Source organism: Coturnix japonica, chromosome 3, assembly GCF_001577835.2.
Source record: "Coturnix japonica isolate 7356 chromosome 3, Coturnix japonica 2.1, whole genome shotgun sequence".
In the NCBI taxonomy this organism is placed as follows: Eukaryota; Metazoa; Chordata; class Aves; order Galliformes; family Phasianidae; genus Coturnix; species Coturnix japonica.
In genome coordinates, this window is record NC_029518.1 from 43706661 (window position 1) to 43724792 (window position 18132).

The 18132-nt window shown below is 37.7% G+C and overlaps 1 protein-coding gene across 2 annotated transcripts in view; it reads left to right on the plus strand.

Annotated features, from left to right (window-relative positions):
* Window positions 1-18132, plus strand: part of PLEKHG1 (pleckstrin homology and RhoGEF domain containing G1) — a 123253-nt gene that overhangs the window by 32671 nt on the left and 72450 nt on the right. Inside the window, exons 1-2 of one of the 2 annotated variants that reach the window (XM_015858100.2) lie at window positions 547-621; window positions 1463-1701. Coding sequence is in view for 1 of the 2 variants with exons in the window: in XM_015858099.2 (XP_015713585.1) it covers window positions 573-621 (49 nt within the window). In the remaining variant the exon portion in view is untranslated. Of the gene's footprint in view, window positions 1-546; window positions 622-1462; window positions 1702-18132 lie in introns of those variants that run through there. The other variant, XM_015858099.2, reaches the window with a different exon arrangement.

The window sequence follows — 18132 nt, forward strand, 5'->3', positions numbered from 1 at the left end:
TGATTTACTGCAGAATGGGTTGGGGAGGTCTCCCAAACCTTGTGTCTAATGAGTGTCAAAATTCTATGCTGAATCAACTCTGTTGTATCAACAGCGCTAGAAACAGGAAGGCTCAGCAAATTCATTAACTTCAGCAGCACGTGGGTGTAAGCAACTCTTTTGTCCCAATTCATAGATCTCCACCTAGAAACTCTCTTTTTGCTGAAAGGAAATATCCAAGCTTAAAGTCTGAGGTCTACCAGATATAATGAGTGCTTTTAGTCTACCACTGTGATGTATAAGATTTATATTTGTGATTTATATGATTTATACCATTTGTGCCTACCTGCCTGTAAATAAATACCTCTGTATATTTTCACATCCTCATTACATTTTACCAAACAGTGTTGTAGATGAACTGTAGGGAGCTTTACTTACTTACATATCCTACATATAAACATGGAAATGATGAAAGGTGAAAATTCATCCTGCATGGGGCAGAGGAGTGTCTTGCTGAAATGTTCTAATTTTGATCGAGATACAATTTATTTTCTTTATGTCTGTTAGGATGTACTGAGCCTGTCTCTGCTGAGATGCCAGATAAAACACCAGGTGGTGCAGAACCTGTCCCCAGGAGTGAAGGTGAGTAGCTTTCTTTCCTTCAGAAACATTTCAATTTCATGAAATGTCATAATTTTTGAGAAGAATTAAGTCAAAAGCTGTTTCTTTTCCTGAAATTTCCTTAAGAGAGAGTTGAAATTGTTTAGTCTGTACATTTTTATTTAAATAGCAGTATATTTTCACTTATTTTTTGTGTAACCTTTCTCCCTCTCCCTGACTCATTGTCCTCGGTAATACTGCAGTCCATAAAGACACCTAGGGACAACCAGCAGGTTGCTGGAATTTTGCCACTAGGAGAGAAGTTCTGTCCCTTTTAAATAAAAAGCTTCTGTGAAATAGGGTCCAATTTTTAAGTGGGACACTTAAGTCTCATAAAACCTAAGCTGGCAATCATTAGATGTCTGATACAAAAAGAAACTGATAATCAGTGACTTCTATTGAAACTGGGAAATCTTGAAGTATTCAAGTGTTCAGTCTCTCTGAGATTTAGACATCTTTGAAATTAAGCAAGTCACAACACTGCCTTGGGGATCTTGTTCAATACCTTGTGAGTTTTAAGCTACTTGCATCTTAAAAGGGTGTTCTGGTATGTAAAAATCGAGCAAATCTTGCAAAATAGCACAAAACCTTCAAGATGGCCACCAGCTATGGAAAAGTTTGGAGCAGAGGGATGCTTGTTTACTTGGCTAGATGGTGGCACATGGTTCAAGGGTGGAAAATTAGGGTTCTGAACATACAGATATCCGTATGTTGGCGTACTGGCTTTGGCTGAGATACAGTTCGTTTTCTTCTTAGTTACTGATATGGTGCTGTGTTTTGGATTTGTGAAGGAAACAGTGCTGATAGCGCACTGGTGTTTTAGTTGTTGCAGAACAGTGCTTACGTTGAGCCAGGGACATCTTTCCTCCTCATGCTGTCCTGCCAGTGAGGATGCTGCATTTGTACGAGAAACTGTGAGAGGACAGAACGGGACAGCTGACCCAAAATGATCAAAAGGGATATTCCATACAATATGGTGTCATGCTGAATGGTAAAACTGGAGGAGGAAATTTTCCAGGGCTGTCACTGCTTGGAGAAGAGCTCAGCTTTGATAGACTAGTGGTGAGCAATTTGTTTTCTTAGGTTTTGTGGCTTTTTTTCTTCTATTTTCTTATTAACTGGAGCACTGGAACAGGTTGCCAGGGAGGTTGTGAAGTCTCCTTCTATGGCAGTATTCAAGACCCTTCTGGATGCTTACCTTTGTGACCTATTGTAGGGAACCTGCTTTAGCAGGAGGGTTGGGCTTGACCTCTTGTGGTCCCTTCCAACCCCTCCAGTTCCGTGATTCTGTGTGATTTTGTTTTTCTGTGTGAAATTCTGTAATTGTGGGATGTTGCATTGCTATGCAAGGGACAGCTGTGTGAGTTAAAATTCTTGCTCTCTTTCTGATTGAACTTCCTCTGCAGCTGCCCATTATGTTTTACTGGTGTACATTCTCAATCTTTTTGTGTTGTTTAGTAGCTGCTGATGCCTGCTTAGTTAAGCAGACAAATAATAGAATGTCCTGCAGTTTTTCAGGGAAAGATAAAACTGGAAAGACTGAAAAACTGGAAGGGGAATATTTGCATATATGTGGATTTGAAGAAATGGATTTGTACATATGCACCGATATACACCTAATCTTAAGCAGTGAGGTCTTAAGAAAGCTGTTCCCAGTCATTAGTTTTGAGTGCCAGGCATCTGGCAAATGCATCTACAGGGTTTCCTGGGCAATGGATGTGAATACATCTGTGCCTTCTTGGGCATGCTGCACTTCATCTTTCATATTTTATCTTCAGAAACCAGCTAACTGTTTTTTCCATCATTTTTGTTTCCAGATAACATTGACATTCCCTTCCTCCCTGACCTAATATATCAGGCTTTTGATACAGGAATGAGAAACCTGAAAAATGGATAAGGTTTTTCCTATAGAAATTATTTTCATACATTTTGAGGTGAATAGTATGTTGGTTTTCATGACACTCTATGTTCTATGAGCCACTAGCACAAGGAAAAGAAGCAAAACAGATTAACTAATAGCAACTTGTAATTTTTATCTAGATTGAAGTAACACATCTTCAGGTACTTGGTCAACAACAGCAGTAATTGACCTAAGTAAAAATTCATACAATAGAATATAACTAATTAAGTATACAGAATAATGTTGTCTCTTCATTTTCAATTTGCATTTATTATTGTATTTTGCTGCATTTATAGACAAACAATGTTCTTCAAGTGGGTTGTTTTAAAATGTTATTTAACAGAGAGTAGCAAAATATGGGTTAATCTGTATGCTTTACTTTTTAATCACTTACAGAATTAATCTTGTCCTCTTAACAAAATGAAATAATGAATAATAACAAATTTTCACTTAGAGGGGTCATATTTTGTTCCGATTTTAATATTCTCTTCAAGACAAAACATGCTACTGGTATTTTCTCATGATACCAGTTAGAATTTCTACACATTGAAAGGTTATTTCCGTAAATACTTTTAAAGAACATTATGATGTTTGCTCAAAAGAATTGCTAGGCATATTCCTGTAGCTACTCTAGCATTGACGTGTAAGATAAACTTCCATAGTCTTTGATCACATGCATCTCTTTGTTTACTCAGTGCTTATACAGTTTACTAGTAAACAGGAATGTTTCACTGGTCCAAAGTATGACTGAGTCAGGAATCAGGAGTGAGAGTTTAATTCTTTGGGGTTGAGACATCACTGCTAATTATGTGCAAAAGCATTTTTGTGAGTTGTATTAATTATTTCCAGACATCTTACTCCTGGTATATATACATATTTATTTTTTTTTTCCAAAAAAATATTTATTCTATGAGTGGTCTCTAGAAAGGCGTGTTTGTTGTTACAAAATGTCTGTTAATTAGCATTTTGCACTTGTAAGGGTCAAGTTGAGTTGCCCAAGTGTTGGTAAGATAACAGATTATCTGGAAAGTTTTAAAATGTCAGTGTTGCTTAACCTAGCAGTGCCCCTCCCTGCCTCTCACCCACTGACCCACTACTCCTTATGCTCTGGTTAAATCATGAAGCACATAGAAGCAGACAATTGAGAAATGAGTTTCCTGTAATTAAGTTTCTGTAACTTAGTCCTTGACTTGAGGGTCCCCAGTGAGTGGGCAGATTATTTGCTTTACTGCTACCTCTTCTTTCAAACCCTTATGAGTCAACACTTACATTTATAAATGTCACCGCTTGCTTTGTGCTGTGTAGGTGAAAAAAAAACCCAAAAAGCAGTACTTGGAGATTCTGTGGTTGCAAAGATGTAGGGGTGTGTGTGTCACACGAGAAATATTTTTCAAGAAGGTTGTGTAGCTATCAAGGAGCGGTAGACAAATGAATTAAAACAAGAAACTCCTCCATAATCCACATATAACTGTTTCTTAACTGTTTTCCTCCAGCAAAGCTATTATATTCTATTTACAATGGATGCATTTAGAACAATGTGCTATGTCAATACTAGGAAGTGGATTGAGTGTATTTCTGTTTTAGCTTGCAAAGGAATTAGCGTTTGTTCTGCTCATGTTTGCTGAATAGTCACTTTTCAACCTGCAGTTTAGTTAACACTTTGCAACTAGACTGTGACAGGAGGATCTCACCCCTTGTGCAAATTCCTCTTCTCACACTTGGAGAGAGGTTTCTGTCATTTGCAGCCCTACTCATAATGGTGTTTGGAGCTGGGCAATTGATCACCTGCAAAAATTAATGGGAATGCTTGTAGATTTCTAATCTACATTATCTTTTGGGGGGAATGATAGTAGACTTTTCATCATGAACTAATGATCTTATGGTATAAATTTATTGATCGATATATTAAGAAAATACCTCTGATTCTAAATGGCCTGTGTAAAAACTGAGTACTTCAACTTGTGGATTTCAGATTTTTTTTTATTTTTTTCAGTCATGATACCTTTAAAAAGCTGTTCATATCACGGCTAGAACAGGTTGAAAGAAAGAAAATGATGTTTACCTCAGTAGCTGTTTGGAAGGCTTCTGGGCTCAGGTTTTTTTTTTTTTGCAGTTTTAGTCAAATGCCTCCAAGTTTTATTCAGATACTTTGAAGGTTATTCTGGGGAAATCTTTATGAGGTTTTCCCAGTCAGTTTATCTGCTTTTCTGTGCCTTAAGAAGCAGAAATCTTTGAAGAGGAAGATGTGAGGAAGTTAACCTCCCCCAAACACTTCCTTCTCCATCTCTCTCCCCACCTTCTTTCATTAGTTTCCATTAGTTTCCCCAACTGGACCCTCCCTTATTGTCTTTGTGTTTCGTGCTAGCATCCTGAAGGAAATTTGTGCTACACCTATGCTTTATAAACAGGCACTGACAAATCCCAACAGACAACAAGGTGACATCATTGCAAAGCTTCCTATAGTAACAGCAATGTTTTTCCTTGCATTGTGTACCTGATGGCACTAGTGAGAGCCAACCAGCTGTTACCGTTATTTGTGGTAACACTCATTTAGCTTCATAATCCCTCTGACATATGTTTGCATACTATTTTGGCTGTAATGTGTGATGTGTTGCACAAAGAGAACATGCAAGCACAGCCATGTGAGGCTTCCAACTGCCTAATGGATCACAAGCCTAGATGAAGAAAGTAGCACAGTTTATTCCTCTGCTAAGACTGATTCCTTCATGCCAGGAGAAGTCCAGGTTAGTGGATGCTAAGTGTTGCCTCCTGTGCAAAGCTTCAGATGCTTTCACTGGGTACATGTCAATGAAATGGTGTTTTTATGTTGTCCAGAGAAGCTGTGGCTGCCCCATTCCTAGAGGTGTTCAGGGTCAGGTTGAATGGGGCCCTGGACAGCTTTATTTGGTGGGTTGCAGTCCTGCCCATGGCAGGGGGAATCTAAATGAATGGGCTTTAAGGTTCCTTCCAAGCAAAATCTTTCTAGGATTCAATGAACTGTGGTAATAGTGCAGTATAGGTTTGATTATTGCTGGACTGGGACTGGCTTACCTACTCCTGTTCTCTGAAAATTTGTTTTTATTCCTTTCTCCATTCTATGTTTACTGCAGCTTGTTACTTCCTAACTGAAGGGAAGAAACGTCCAGAATAAACAGTGTTGACTGTGAGACTTATAGAAACACCCTGTGCTGTTACGTGCAAAAGGACTTGTGGCCATTCAATAACATTAGATATTTGAGATTTGACACAAAAGGTTATAGCTGTTTATTCAGAAGGTGTCAGGTTTACTGCCATGCCAAACATAGTGTAAATGTAGAAATTCATGTGAGTTGAAGGGGAGACCAGAGAAATTTTTGAGAAAGAGCTCCAAATAGAGAATCCACTACAGAGTAAGGAAATCCCTTTAGTTGAGATTATTAAGAAGTTAGAAGAATGCTAAGATGAAATATAATCAAAGAATTATAGAATGGTTTGGGTTGGAGGGAAGCTTTAAGATTTTTATCTATTTCCAGCCCCCCTGCTATAGTCAGGGACATGTATGCCTAGACCAGGTTGCTCACAGTCCCATCCATCCTGGCCTTGAATGCTTCCAGGGAGGGGACATCCACAACCTCTCTGGACAATCTGTTCCAGTGTCTCACCACCCTCACAGTAAAGAATTTCTTTCTAATATCTAGTCTAATTCCACCCACTTCCAGTTTAAAGCCATTTCCCCTCATCATGTCACTATACACCCTACAGCTTTCCTGTAGGGCCCCTACAATGTAATCTTCATGTTCTAGGTTATTTTTCATTAGTTACTATTCATAGTCTGATTTTTGTAGCTTTGTTTAATTCCCAGAAATTCATACTTTGAAGGACGACCAAGTGTCTGTATGAGGACAGCATCTGAAATTCTTAACCCTAGGGCTGGTGAAGCCTAGCAAGTTTGAAATCTGATTCAGAAAGGGAGAAAAGCAGAAGGGCAGGGAATCTGGGTTTTGTATTTCAGACTCCTCACTGCTGTCTCAGTCACTGGGCCATGCTAGGTTCTACTTTTATTCTAAGCTGCCAACAGGATGTTATCTGGTTGTTCTCTTCATGCTTCCTGAGCTCAGTGGGTTGGAGAGGGGGATCAGGCAGCAGCGGCTGTAGCAACCTTCATCTCAGGCAATGAAGGGTGATGAGAGACAGACTGTTCTGGGCTTTGTGAATTGATAGATTACAGTAGAGCCTGCTCTTCACCAGGATATGCAGCTGTTGTAATGTCCTTTTTAAGTCACAGGCTACAAAGCTTAGCTATTAACTGGTATACTAACTTGTTCTTTGGGTGCTCAGCTTTTCCAATGCCACCCTGGTTGGCTGGTGTTTCAGTGGTCTGCTTGTTTTGTTCCTTCAGTCAGGTAAAGAAGGTAAAGAAAGTTTATTGTGGCCTGAACTGTTTAAACCTGAGCTTTGGAAAATGGTGAGTGGTGCAGTTTTCGTTTGTTTGTGTTTTAGCTTTTATTGATGATTCCACTTTTAAAGAAATTTTTCTTGTATCTCAACAGTTATTAATTCATAGTTCTAAAGCAATTAAGGAGTGTAGCACTTGAGTTTGGTGCATTTCTTGCTTTTGTATAAATAAGTTATAAAAATAGTGTTTTATGATTTATGAATACTGTGGACATATTAACTAACTATGAGTAATGCAATGCACTGAATGCAGCTTGCATGAAGCAGTCAAATATGAACTGATATGAGGGTTGTTTCTTTAAAGCTTTTGGCCTAATTTACTTCCAAATTGACAATCCAAGATGAGAGAAGTCTGAAACAATTCAGACATTTTTGAAGGAACTGAGGTTCCTTCTTAGGGTGAAAATTTTAACTCTGACTCTCAGTTTTACTGCGTTTACATAATAAACAACTCCACCCTCAAACTGCACCACAAACAAAGCCTAAAGGTAAAACACATGGATACTGTAGAGGAGTTATCAGCATTCACCTTCCTGATCAGAACAAAAATGTTGTTTTCTCCATTTCTCTTAAAGGATGATTGGGGCACAACAGAAACAGGGCCAGAGATTTGTGTCTGTGTGGCTGCAAAAGGTGGGATGCACGCAGGGTCCTGTCTCCTTCCCAGCTCCTGTACTAGCCATATGCTGCTCCTTGTTCTACTTAACTGTTTTCTCTGAGAAACAGGCAAACCCATTTGTCTGTCTTCTTGCCTGTCATAACTGATAGCTTTTCACCTGCACATCCTATGTAGAATGGATCCCATCTAGGCAAGTGCTGGACCACTGGGTTTTAAAGAATGAGCTCTTCGATCATTATTTTTTCTCACTCTTCCATTTTACAGTACAGACATGTGTAGAGATATTCTTTTCTCAAAGACTCTGTGTCTGCAAGTATGGGAAAGTAACTGGTGCTTCATGTACAAACTGAGCATTCTTCTAATGATGGTTAAATCTTCAGTGTTCCATGGTGGTGATGGGGGAACATTTCCTTTCATTGAAGATATCCATCAAGAATGATCAAGTTTCTAATCATTAGATTCATTAATTGCTTTAAGCTTAGTAATGTATACAGAAAATAATTAAATGATAATTAGTGATTGAATTCTTCATAAATAGCAAATTCCATTTTTGCTTTATGCTTAGTGTCTGCTTTGCTTACATCTCCAGAACTTGCTGCTGACCCTAAAAGTTATTACAGGTTTATAGTTCTTTCCATGCTTAAAAAGAGTTGAACTACCATTACAGTTCCCAGAGAAAGACCTTGGATAGAAAATAGGCTGTGATGACTTTGTTACGCTATAATCATGCCTGAATGTCACCTGGAGTGAAAATGCAGAAGTCTCATTCTGTAATTAAGAATGTTGGTAGTATACTTCATATCTGCTCTTTCTAGGTCAGGCACGATAGCCATTGCTTCCCCTGGGATTTCTTTACGTGCAGACTTCGTCATCAGTCACTTTTTGTTAAAGCCATTATTGTTTATTAAATTACTCTTTAGCAGTACTTAGAGCACCATAGAGTGAAGTAATTATCATGGAAATTATCTTATAAATTCTGATATAAATTGGTTTCCCTATCCAGTGTCTTGTTGAGTGGAAACATGAAAAAGAGAAAGATCCCCAAACTTTTGTCAACTGCACAGGGTTTATGTCCAGAAAGTGAGTGACAGTAGCAGTTAATTTTTCTGTCAGTGTTTAACACAGCATTAGGATGTAAAATAGATTTAAGTACTCTAAAGACAGTAGTTTCTTAAATAAAAATTAATTTTAATTCCTCCTGAAGTACATTTAAGATTTCATCCATATTTTTTCTTCCTTCTTTCTTAAACTGACATGCTACAAATTCGTTTTGCAATTCACAGATTCTCCGATCCTTAGCCAGCTTTAAAGGATGTTGAAGGATAAGAGGCAAGTTATCTTATTAACCTAGGGGGAACTACAACGCTTATCATAAATTAGGTTGTGATGGTTACATTCTTTCATCTTGAGGTGACTTCAGCCTTAAAGCCAAGAGATACAAGGTATTAAGGATACAAGGACATTTTGCTCTTTTGGAATCATGGAATCATAGAATCATTTGAGTTAGAAGGGACTCTAAAAGGCCATCTAGTCCAAATCCCCTGTAATGATCAGGTAGCACAAGTACCTTTCATGTACTTACTGCTTTACTCTGAAAAATCTTGGCAAGACTGCTAGAATCAATTGTCACTCAAGAGTTGGTTGATTGGTGTGCGCTTGTTGTGTTTGTTGCTGCTTTTATCTTTTAGTCAGCTCATTATATATCCAGCAGTAGTTTCAGGCTATGCCAGTAACACTAGAAGTGGGCTGAGATGCCTTAAAGTATCCTAAGTTTAGAGAGATTAACACAGAGGAAATCTCGGTTGCTAGGTTTTGCTTTTTTAATTGGCTCCCCTTAGTTTAATTGAGCTTAAAAAGGGGGAAATTGTTGCTTGCTGACAGACAAGGAAGGGAGCTAGCTTTGATGTTTTATGAGCAATAAAATATTAATAGAAACTTTTCACGTGTTTGAATGATACCTCAGATAATTGAAGTCAGTTTCTTGAAGCGTCAGCAAACTGGCAGCCTGATTGCAGCACTATTGAAATACTTACCGCAGAAGTTAAAGAAGGGTAAAGGTGGGAGATTTGTTCCTGTTGTGCTATTTCCAGGTCCTTTAATGGTCTGGGCAAGAGACTGAGTGCATAGGAGGCTTCTAGTCTTGAAATTAAAGCCTTGATATGTCCTCGTAACTGCTCTAGTCAGAACATGCTGTGAAGCTAATTGTGTAATTCAAGACATTAAAAATTACCAAATCCTTTGAAAATAGTAACTGTTCTTATTTTGGCTTTTTGGAACAGTACTTAATACAAAATGCCATTATGCTCATCTTGGCAGCAGTCCCCACAATGCATATTTCACAGAATAGTTCAAAATGGACACAATTCCCAGACGCAATACACAATTTTATTCTCATGCCTATGAAATGCACTCTGTACTTCAGACAGTGGAAGGACTAAGAAACAGTTCAAGGTGATAAGAACCTGGACATAATCTCTATTCTAGCAAGTCGGGACTCTTGGAGATCACTGGGAAAGCCAAGCAATCCAAGTTATTTGGGTTCTGTTATGTCTAGCTTCTGTCAAGACAGTTGTGAGGTACATGCCTCCTCTCATGTCTGTTTGTAAGAAGGGTTGTTATCAGTTTATATGGTTGTAGTTTTCACTGTGAAAAAAGTGTTGTGTTGATGGTTAAGTCTTATCTCATGAGAGGGTCTGCCTTTAATAATGAAGAGCAATATTTTAAGAATCATGTAAGGCATTAGGTTAATCGTTGGGGAATTTTGCTTAGTGTCTGGCCAGAAGACTGTTCTGTCTAGTCATATCCAAAGCAGACCAGTGTTTCTAAAGATGTGATGTCCTGTCTTGCATTTTGTTTTGTTTAATTAAATAGACAACCAGTAGGCAAAAGGAAATCCTTGAAGAAGATAGAACTTTGCTTTGACTCTCAGAAAGAAAATGGTTGCATTTCAAGATTTGTCCCCAATCGGGTTCCCTATCCCCTGAGACAATCTTGCTTAAGATTAGATTCTAGCCCTAGGAGCTGCCTAGGCATTCTAAATGAAGCACAGAGACCAACTCCTTTGGGCCTTAAGTGTAAGTACCTACATATAATAAATACAAATCCATTTTTTTCTCTCTGACCTTTAGGTGGATTTTTTGAGGGTTTGCTGTTGTTGTGGTTCCTCCCCCCCACCCCCCTTACCCCCTTACCCCCCCATCTGAGTGGTAGTAACATCAATTCATGTTTTTAAATGCTGCCTAAAGCCTCATAGGCTTTCTACTTCCAAAGAAGTGACAGCATTAATTAGAGGCACTGGCCTACTCTTACAGCATATGGCTTTCGAGTGGAAAAATGAAGGTGCCCAAGAGTTGTGTTCTTCTCAGTCTGACCACACACATGTTTTGTGAGATGCTAAAATAGGCAAAGTATTGTGAAAGATTTGTTCTATGTCAACTGTTAGATATGTGACAGAAGATTTTCTTGAGTTTGAATTCAGTCATAAACTTGTTGCACAAAAATATTTATGAATAATGTCTGATGCTTATTATAAAATCCTATTTTTTACTCAAGTGAAATGTTCAGCAGTTCTAACAGCACAAATGCATTCCTGTTGTCTGCTACACTGATTTCTTTTCATCAAGGACGGGAACTGTGCAAAACTGATAGAGCTGTGACCTTAACTGAGACCATGTAGTGTCAGGGCTATGGGAGAGTGAACCAAACCCACCAGAATTACCACTTGTTTCTGGGTGCAGTGTGTGTTGTGTGCTCCTTTTTATGAACAGACATAATAAGAGGTTGAGCCTTTGTTTATAGGGCAGGAAATTCTTCCTGTCTGTGTTATACTTCAGCTTGATTGCTTTTTATTTTATTTTGTTTTCATAAGCCTTGATGAGGAGAGTCTGACTCAGATTTTTTACATTCTCTCTCTCTCTTTTTTTTTTTTTTAGACAGAGCATTTAAATGAAATTTTGTTTTCTTATGGCTCTCTTTTTTCTTCCCCATTGTATTTCTCTCTTCTGTTCCTCTTTGGTGCATTTAGATCTGTGTGGTATTTTCTGAGGCCCCTTCTTTGGCAGGTGGAAAAATCAGAGTTTTACTGAGGGGGAAAAAGCAAGCCATGCACAAAACCAAACTAAAACAAAAAACTCAAGGTGTACAAGCCTTTACATTTTATGAATTTAAAAGTCCTGGCACTACTGTTGTGACTGAAGTGTATGATACCAAAATTGAAACAGGCTTGCACTTATCTATGGTGGGAAAATGTCACTGCATTGTTGCTGCTTCTGAATATGGACAAATAAAATACTTTTATAAAATTGTCAAAGTTTATAGGTGTATTTACTTTACAGCTACTTTTATAAGCTATCCACACCCTTCTCTGCATGTGAATGAAAGAACTCGAAAGGACACACTGATAATGTCATACCAGGAAACCTTTAATGTAAAACACAGAGAATGGATAGGGTGGGGGACAAGAAAAAAGCTTGGGAAAAAATCCTACTGAAGGCAATAGATGGAGGAAAAAATAGGCAAACACTTTTGTAAGCTCTGATATGCTACTTGATTCCTTGGTTCAATGTCTGAACCTTTGCAATTCTTCAAGAAATTAATGTGAATTAAAAAGCAGGAAAAATAAAACAAAAGTACAAGCAAAAGCACTGAAAACAAATCAATAACAACAGCAAAATAACAACAAAGAATTGTAAGTCTTCCAGAGCTGAAAGTACAGTTGTTGATCAGAGTAGATCTTACATAATCATTTTCGGTTAAATCAGATTCTGGCAAATTTCCTTATGTCTGTCTGGATGTATTCAAGCACTCTGTTTTGCAGACTGAGTTTGTAACTAATTTACAATATATGAAAATCCTAATTCAGTAATTTTAGCCTGAGATTGCTTTTACAATGTGTAAAGAAGCACAACTAGTTGATATTTCAATGTATATACTGGATTTAATTTTTGTTACAGTACAGTACTTGAAGTAGCTTTTCCACTTAAGTGTCAAGTCCAGTTACTGTGTATTTCACCTGAAACACTTTGTAACAGGAAAGTTTTGAAGAACACATGACATTTGTACTCAACTGCCTATAGTATCATATAAGTCATATTCAAAAGATTGTCCACTCATTCCCCAACCGAACAGTATCTTTCAAGTCTTGGATTCAAAGTGCTTAATCTGACTTCAATGCATAGTGCTCCTGCACAGCAGACATCCTTACCAAGTTCAAGTTTATAAAGGTCTGTAAAATCATTACATATGATACATTCTATACATGAAGGGGATTATATGAATACTTTTGAAACTTTTTATTTCTAAGTATAAGGCTAAGATTTTAACTGCTAAATAATTAGTGAATCTTTGCAACCTAAAGGCCTACATTGCAAAAGTTGTTTGTTAGTTGGTTAGTTTGTTTGTTTTTCACTGTACCATACTTCCTTTTAGAAATAGTTTTTAAAGTAAAATCTTGCTCTGGAGAATCAAGCATGATAAAGAGAAATTAATTGTATTGTGAATTCAGTCATTTCTTTAAAACGTGTCTTATGTTAAGCTTCCAACAGCAAACTTTGACCAAAGAGATGGTTGTTGCTCTCAGGGGGGCTCTTCTGAACTGTGTAAGTTGAATGGCTACTGTCTCATCAATAGACTGAATGCTGTTATACACCCAAATAAAACAAAAGTTGCCTTTATTTATTTGTTTTCACAAGAAATCCACTTGGAATAGCCTATTGTACCCTCCCGGTTAATGCAGATGTTAGGAATTCCTTTCTACTGACATGGAAGAATGGCTAATCCAGGTCAGTCAGTACCTTGTAATTAATGCACATTCTTTCTTTCTTCTCTTTTTTTTTTTTTTTTTTGCTTAGGTAGGAAAAGGGAAGGGGGCAGGACAGTCCCTTGTTTAAAGCTCTTAGCAAGTCCAAAGTGATTTTGAAAGCTGTGAATGGAGTTCAGGTTGCAGAATAAATTCATGCAAAACTAGTAAATAAAAGAGGCTTTTTTTTTTTTTTTTTGCATAAGAAAATTAAATCTGCATTTGTTTAATTGTTATTTGTCTTTGTTTCTGTGGACTCTTTTTTTTTTTTTTTTTTTCCTTCCTCTTTCACTCTTTTTCTTTTTCAATCTGTACTTTACAAACAGTATTTTACATTAAAATAGCTGTCTCTCAGGATCTTTGAAGGGGTTAAGGGAAAGCAAGACATACAAAAGCTACTTTGAGCTCATTTTGTTACCTTGACCTTTGGATGTTATTGATATGGTCATCTATGATCATGGGTATTGTAGCAAAATTACAGTCTGAAACAGAGGTCCAGATAGGAAATGATTCTGTAATTAGGATAAATAGTGCTGAATCTGATGACTTAAGATCACTTCTGTACTTAAATCACAGTTGTAGTTGCTAGTCTATCCTGCCTTGAGTCTTTTCTCAATATTTTGGCTAAGTACTTTAAAACCTGGATAAACAGATCAGCTGAGCATTAGGAGAATGGGATTCAATTCTTCTGGTTTCCTTTCTGTGGCACCTCACAAAAGAAATGCCTCAGAGATGAGAGGTACAGCTTCAGTAGACTGGGAGGTGGATATGCTGCTTTAAATAGATATCCTACTTTGTTTGTATATGTTTTACTGAATATCTCATTAACAATACAAGGGAGATTTTTTGTTTGTTTGTTTATTCGATTTTTAAATACATCTCACTGAAATCTAAATACCAAATAAATCTTGAAAAAAATCTCAGGTATTTAAATTGAAATGGTTAGGTGGTATTCGGTTAGGAATAAATTGGTATGATTAGGCTGCAGTTGGACTTGATAATCTTCAAGGTCTTTTCCAACCTAGGTAATTCTATAATTCTATTCAGAAGAAAAAATATTTGTGGCCTTCTTGTTAAACAAATAGAAAATACGTGCTCAGCTCTTGTGTGTGATCTAGCTTAGAATAGTAATAATGATAATAGTAATAATTACTATTAATTTGCATGTGAATGTTATGAAGGTCATTCAAATCTGAAGTGGATTGTTCTAGTGAAATTTTGAAAGTTAGGCTAGTAAGACATTAGTGAATTAATTCCTAGAAGTCAAATAAGAAAACTCAAAGAAACCCAAACCAAACCAAAACACACACAAAAGCCCACACAGAAAACCTCCCACTTCTGAAATATTGTGTAGCTGTGTAGCTTTTACATGTGTATTTACATGTAGTATTATTTGCTTCTTCAAATTACTTAAGTGTTTTAGCATAATACATGTTGTACATATGACAGTGATTGAATCATATATTAAAATAATAGCTTGTGCATTTGCTTGTTCACTGAGTCCTAATTAGGAGTTAAATTGCTGAAAGTTTCAATAATAGATGATTCTTGCTTGAGGGCCATGAAGATAATTGGAGGTCTAGAACACCTCTCCTATGAAGAAAGGTTGAAGAAGCTAGGGTCTCTTTAGCTTCAAGAAAAAAAGGATCTTGGGAAGACCTCATTGTGGCCTTCCAGTATTTGAGTGGAGCTTATAAGCAGGAGCAAGGCAAGCTTTTTATGTGGGCAGTGATAGGATAAGGGGGATTGGATTTACACTAAAGGAATGGAGATTTAGGTTACACGTTAGGAAGAGATTCTGTACTCAGAGTGTGGTAAGGCAGTGGCACAGGTTGCCCAGAGAAACTGTGTGTGGCCCCATCCCTGGAGGTGTTCAAGGCCAGGTTGGATGGAGCCCTGGACAGCCTGAGCTGGTGGGGGGCAGCCCTGTCCATGGGAGGAGACTGAGACTGGAGAATCTTCAGGGTCCCTTGCAACCCAAAATGTTCCATAATTCTATTCTAAGTATTTGTTATATTTAAATCTTTTACTTCTTTTCACCTGTCCTCTTCCATTAAAAAAATGATAAATTAGTCAAGCTACATTTATTGGATATCACAGAATCACAGAATTATCAAGGTTGGAAAAGACCTAGAAGATCATCTAGTCCAACCATTACCAATACTTCCAGACTAAATCATATTCCTCAGCACCACATCCAAGCGTTTCTTGAACACTCCCATGGTCGGTGACTCCACCATCTCCCTGGGCAGTGCATTCCAATGCCTGACTACTCTTTCCGAAAAGTAATACTTCCTAATATCCAGCCTGAATCTCCCCTGATGCAGCTTAAAACCATTCCCTCTAGTTCTATCACTGATTACACGAGAGAAGAGGCCAACCCCCAGCTCACTACAACCTCCCTTCAGGAAGTTATAGAGAGCTATAACGTCTCCTCTGAGCCTCCTCTTGGAGGCAGCGTATTGTGGCAGCACCCCTGCATCTGTCTTGTTTTTCTGCAAAGGTCTGACACTATCTTTTGAGACTTTAAGTTGCAGACCAAGTTGTAATGTAAAATACCAAGATCATTTTTTTTAATCATTATTGGATGCTGAGGTCAGAATACTGCTGAATAGCCTGGTGCTACAGATGTTGTAGTATTTGACATGCTGCCTGATTTGCCAACTTTGTTTACCACTGTGTTTATTACTACAATTAGAATTGATGCACTGATTTTAGTTAAAGATTCTGAAGAAATCACTTTTAATTTTCTACTTAAAATGTGTCATTTTTGAAGGACTAATATAGTACCTTGGAATATGAGTGACTGAAGCCAAGTGGTGAACTACAAGCTCTGAGAACAACAGCAAAAACTGTAGGAACTTTCTCTTGAGGTGCACACATACAAAGAATCTATCTGTTGTCCATCTTGGGTCACTCTCAGCTGTACAGCAGGACTCTGTCACTCCTTATCCAAGGCCCAATCTCTGTATTAGTCATTAGGGACTTAGCTTTTCTCTTAATTAGCCATTGAATGGTTAAGCAGTCTGTCAGCCAGTTGAAAACAGCCATCTGTGTATGCTTATGTAAATCCTGTTCTGTTTCCAGTTTCTAAGTCTGCATGGAAGACTCTGACTTTAGAGGTGCTTTGTTTTGTTGTGTATATTTGCTTGATATTGGGGCCCTGCTGAAAATCATTTATAGTAATTTCATTATTGCACTCTGTATTTTCATCTTCCTTTATCCAGTTACAGGCTCCAACAGCACAACTGGATTTTGCATGTGTAAGAAGGCATCTGAGCTGATTGTCACTCATGGGGCTTACGTATTGTTTTATGCACATAAATACCACTGTTTTTATGTATTATATTACTTAATATTTCTGTGCTGTGTCCTTGTACTAACACTATGACATGATCATGACTGATAACACGGAGTGGTTTTCTGAAGCCCATTCAAGGTATTTTAAGGTACTTTGAGATGTTTATGTCAAGTACTTAGGCTTAAACAATTTAAGGATTGCTTAGAGGTGGACATGCTGAAGACTAGGTGCTTGTTTGGTTTCTTATGAAAGAGATATGATTACATGACTCAAGTAAGCAGATAAGAGGGAACTGAGGTTCTGTTTTCACCTACCTCTGCTTGCTTTCCTATGATATTTCAGGAGCAAAACCAGAAGGGAACAGCTATATTATTATTATTTTTAATCCAGTCTGTTTAGCCATCCCCAAGCCAACTTGCTATGAAGCTTTTCAGCTGATTGTCCATGTCAGTTATAAACATTCTGCAGGGTAAATCATGCTTAGTGCTGTGGATTTGTCCAGCATTTCCACACAGAGGCTGAATTTAAGATTAATATAGAACTTAGTAACATGTTCTGCTTTCTGCACACTGAACAAGTGACTTTAACTCCTTTTCCTCCTTTGTTTAGCTAACTGTGTGCTAATGAAAAGGAGTTCATAGAATCAAGTGATAAAAACACTTTACCTCTGAAATAGCTGAGAGGCCGTTCCTTTTCCAGCTGGGGCAACATGATATTCTAATGCTGTGTTACATAAAGACATAAATGACAGCTTTATACAGAGCGATGTGCGCGGCCTGCAGAGGGAAAGTGTTTTCATTGGCTTGAGGGCCAGCCTTTGAAATCTGTATGTGTATACTTCCTTGCCTGTGATACTTAAACAAGTCCCTGACTTACCTCATAGAAACTTAACTGCATTAAAGGAAGCTCATAAGCAGGACCTTCAACCTGTTGTCTTGGAAGAGTTTCCTCTTCTTTATTTCTTTTTCCTTGTTCAGTACTTAATGTTTTACTCTGCCAACTTCCTTCTCTATTCCCCACTTTGAGATCTCATCCTGGGGCAAATAGAAGTAGCTGTCAGTTTAAATCTGTACAGACTACTGTCTCTGTGCTGTTGTGAAGCTCTTTAATACCTACTGTTAGTACTGTTTGATGGGGTGTTTATTTGCAGGTGGAGAAAAGTAAGTTCTGAATAGAGCATAACACTGAAGATTCAGTATCATTAGTAGAAGAAAGGTAGTTGTCATTTCATCAACAGATTGAAGCATCCCAGTCTGCAAATAGTCAGTGTGCAAATATGTCAAGGAGGTTAAAAAAACAACAATAAACCTCTGAAAATGCATCTATAGAGAGGGAAAGACAGGGGACCCTGTTCTTATTGCAGAGGCTGGGAAGTAACATAAAGAACTGGATTTGCTTATGGAACATAATACAGATCTATGGGTTTTGAGGAATGACTTCTT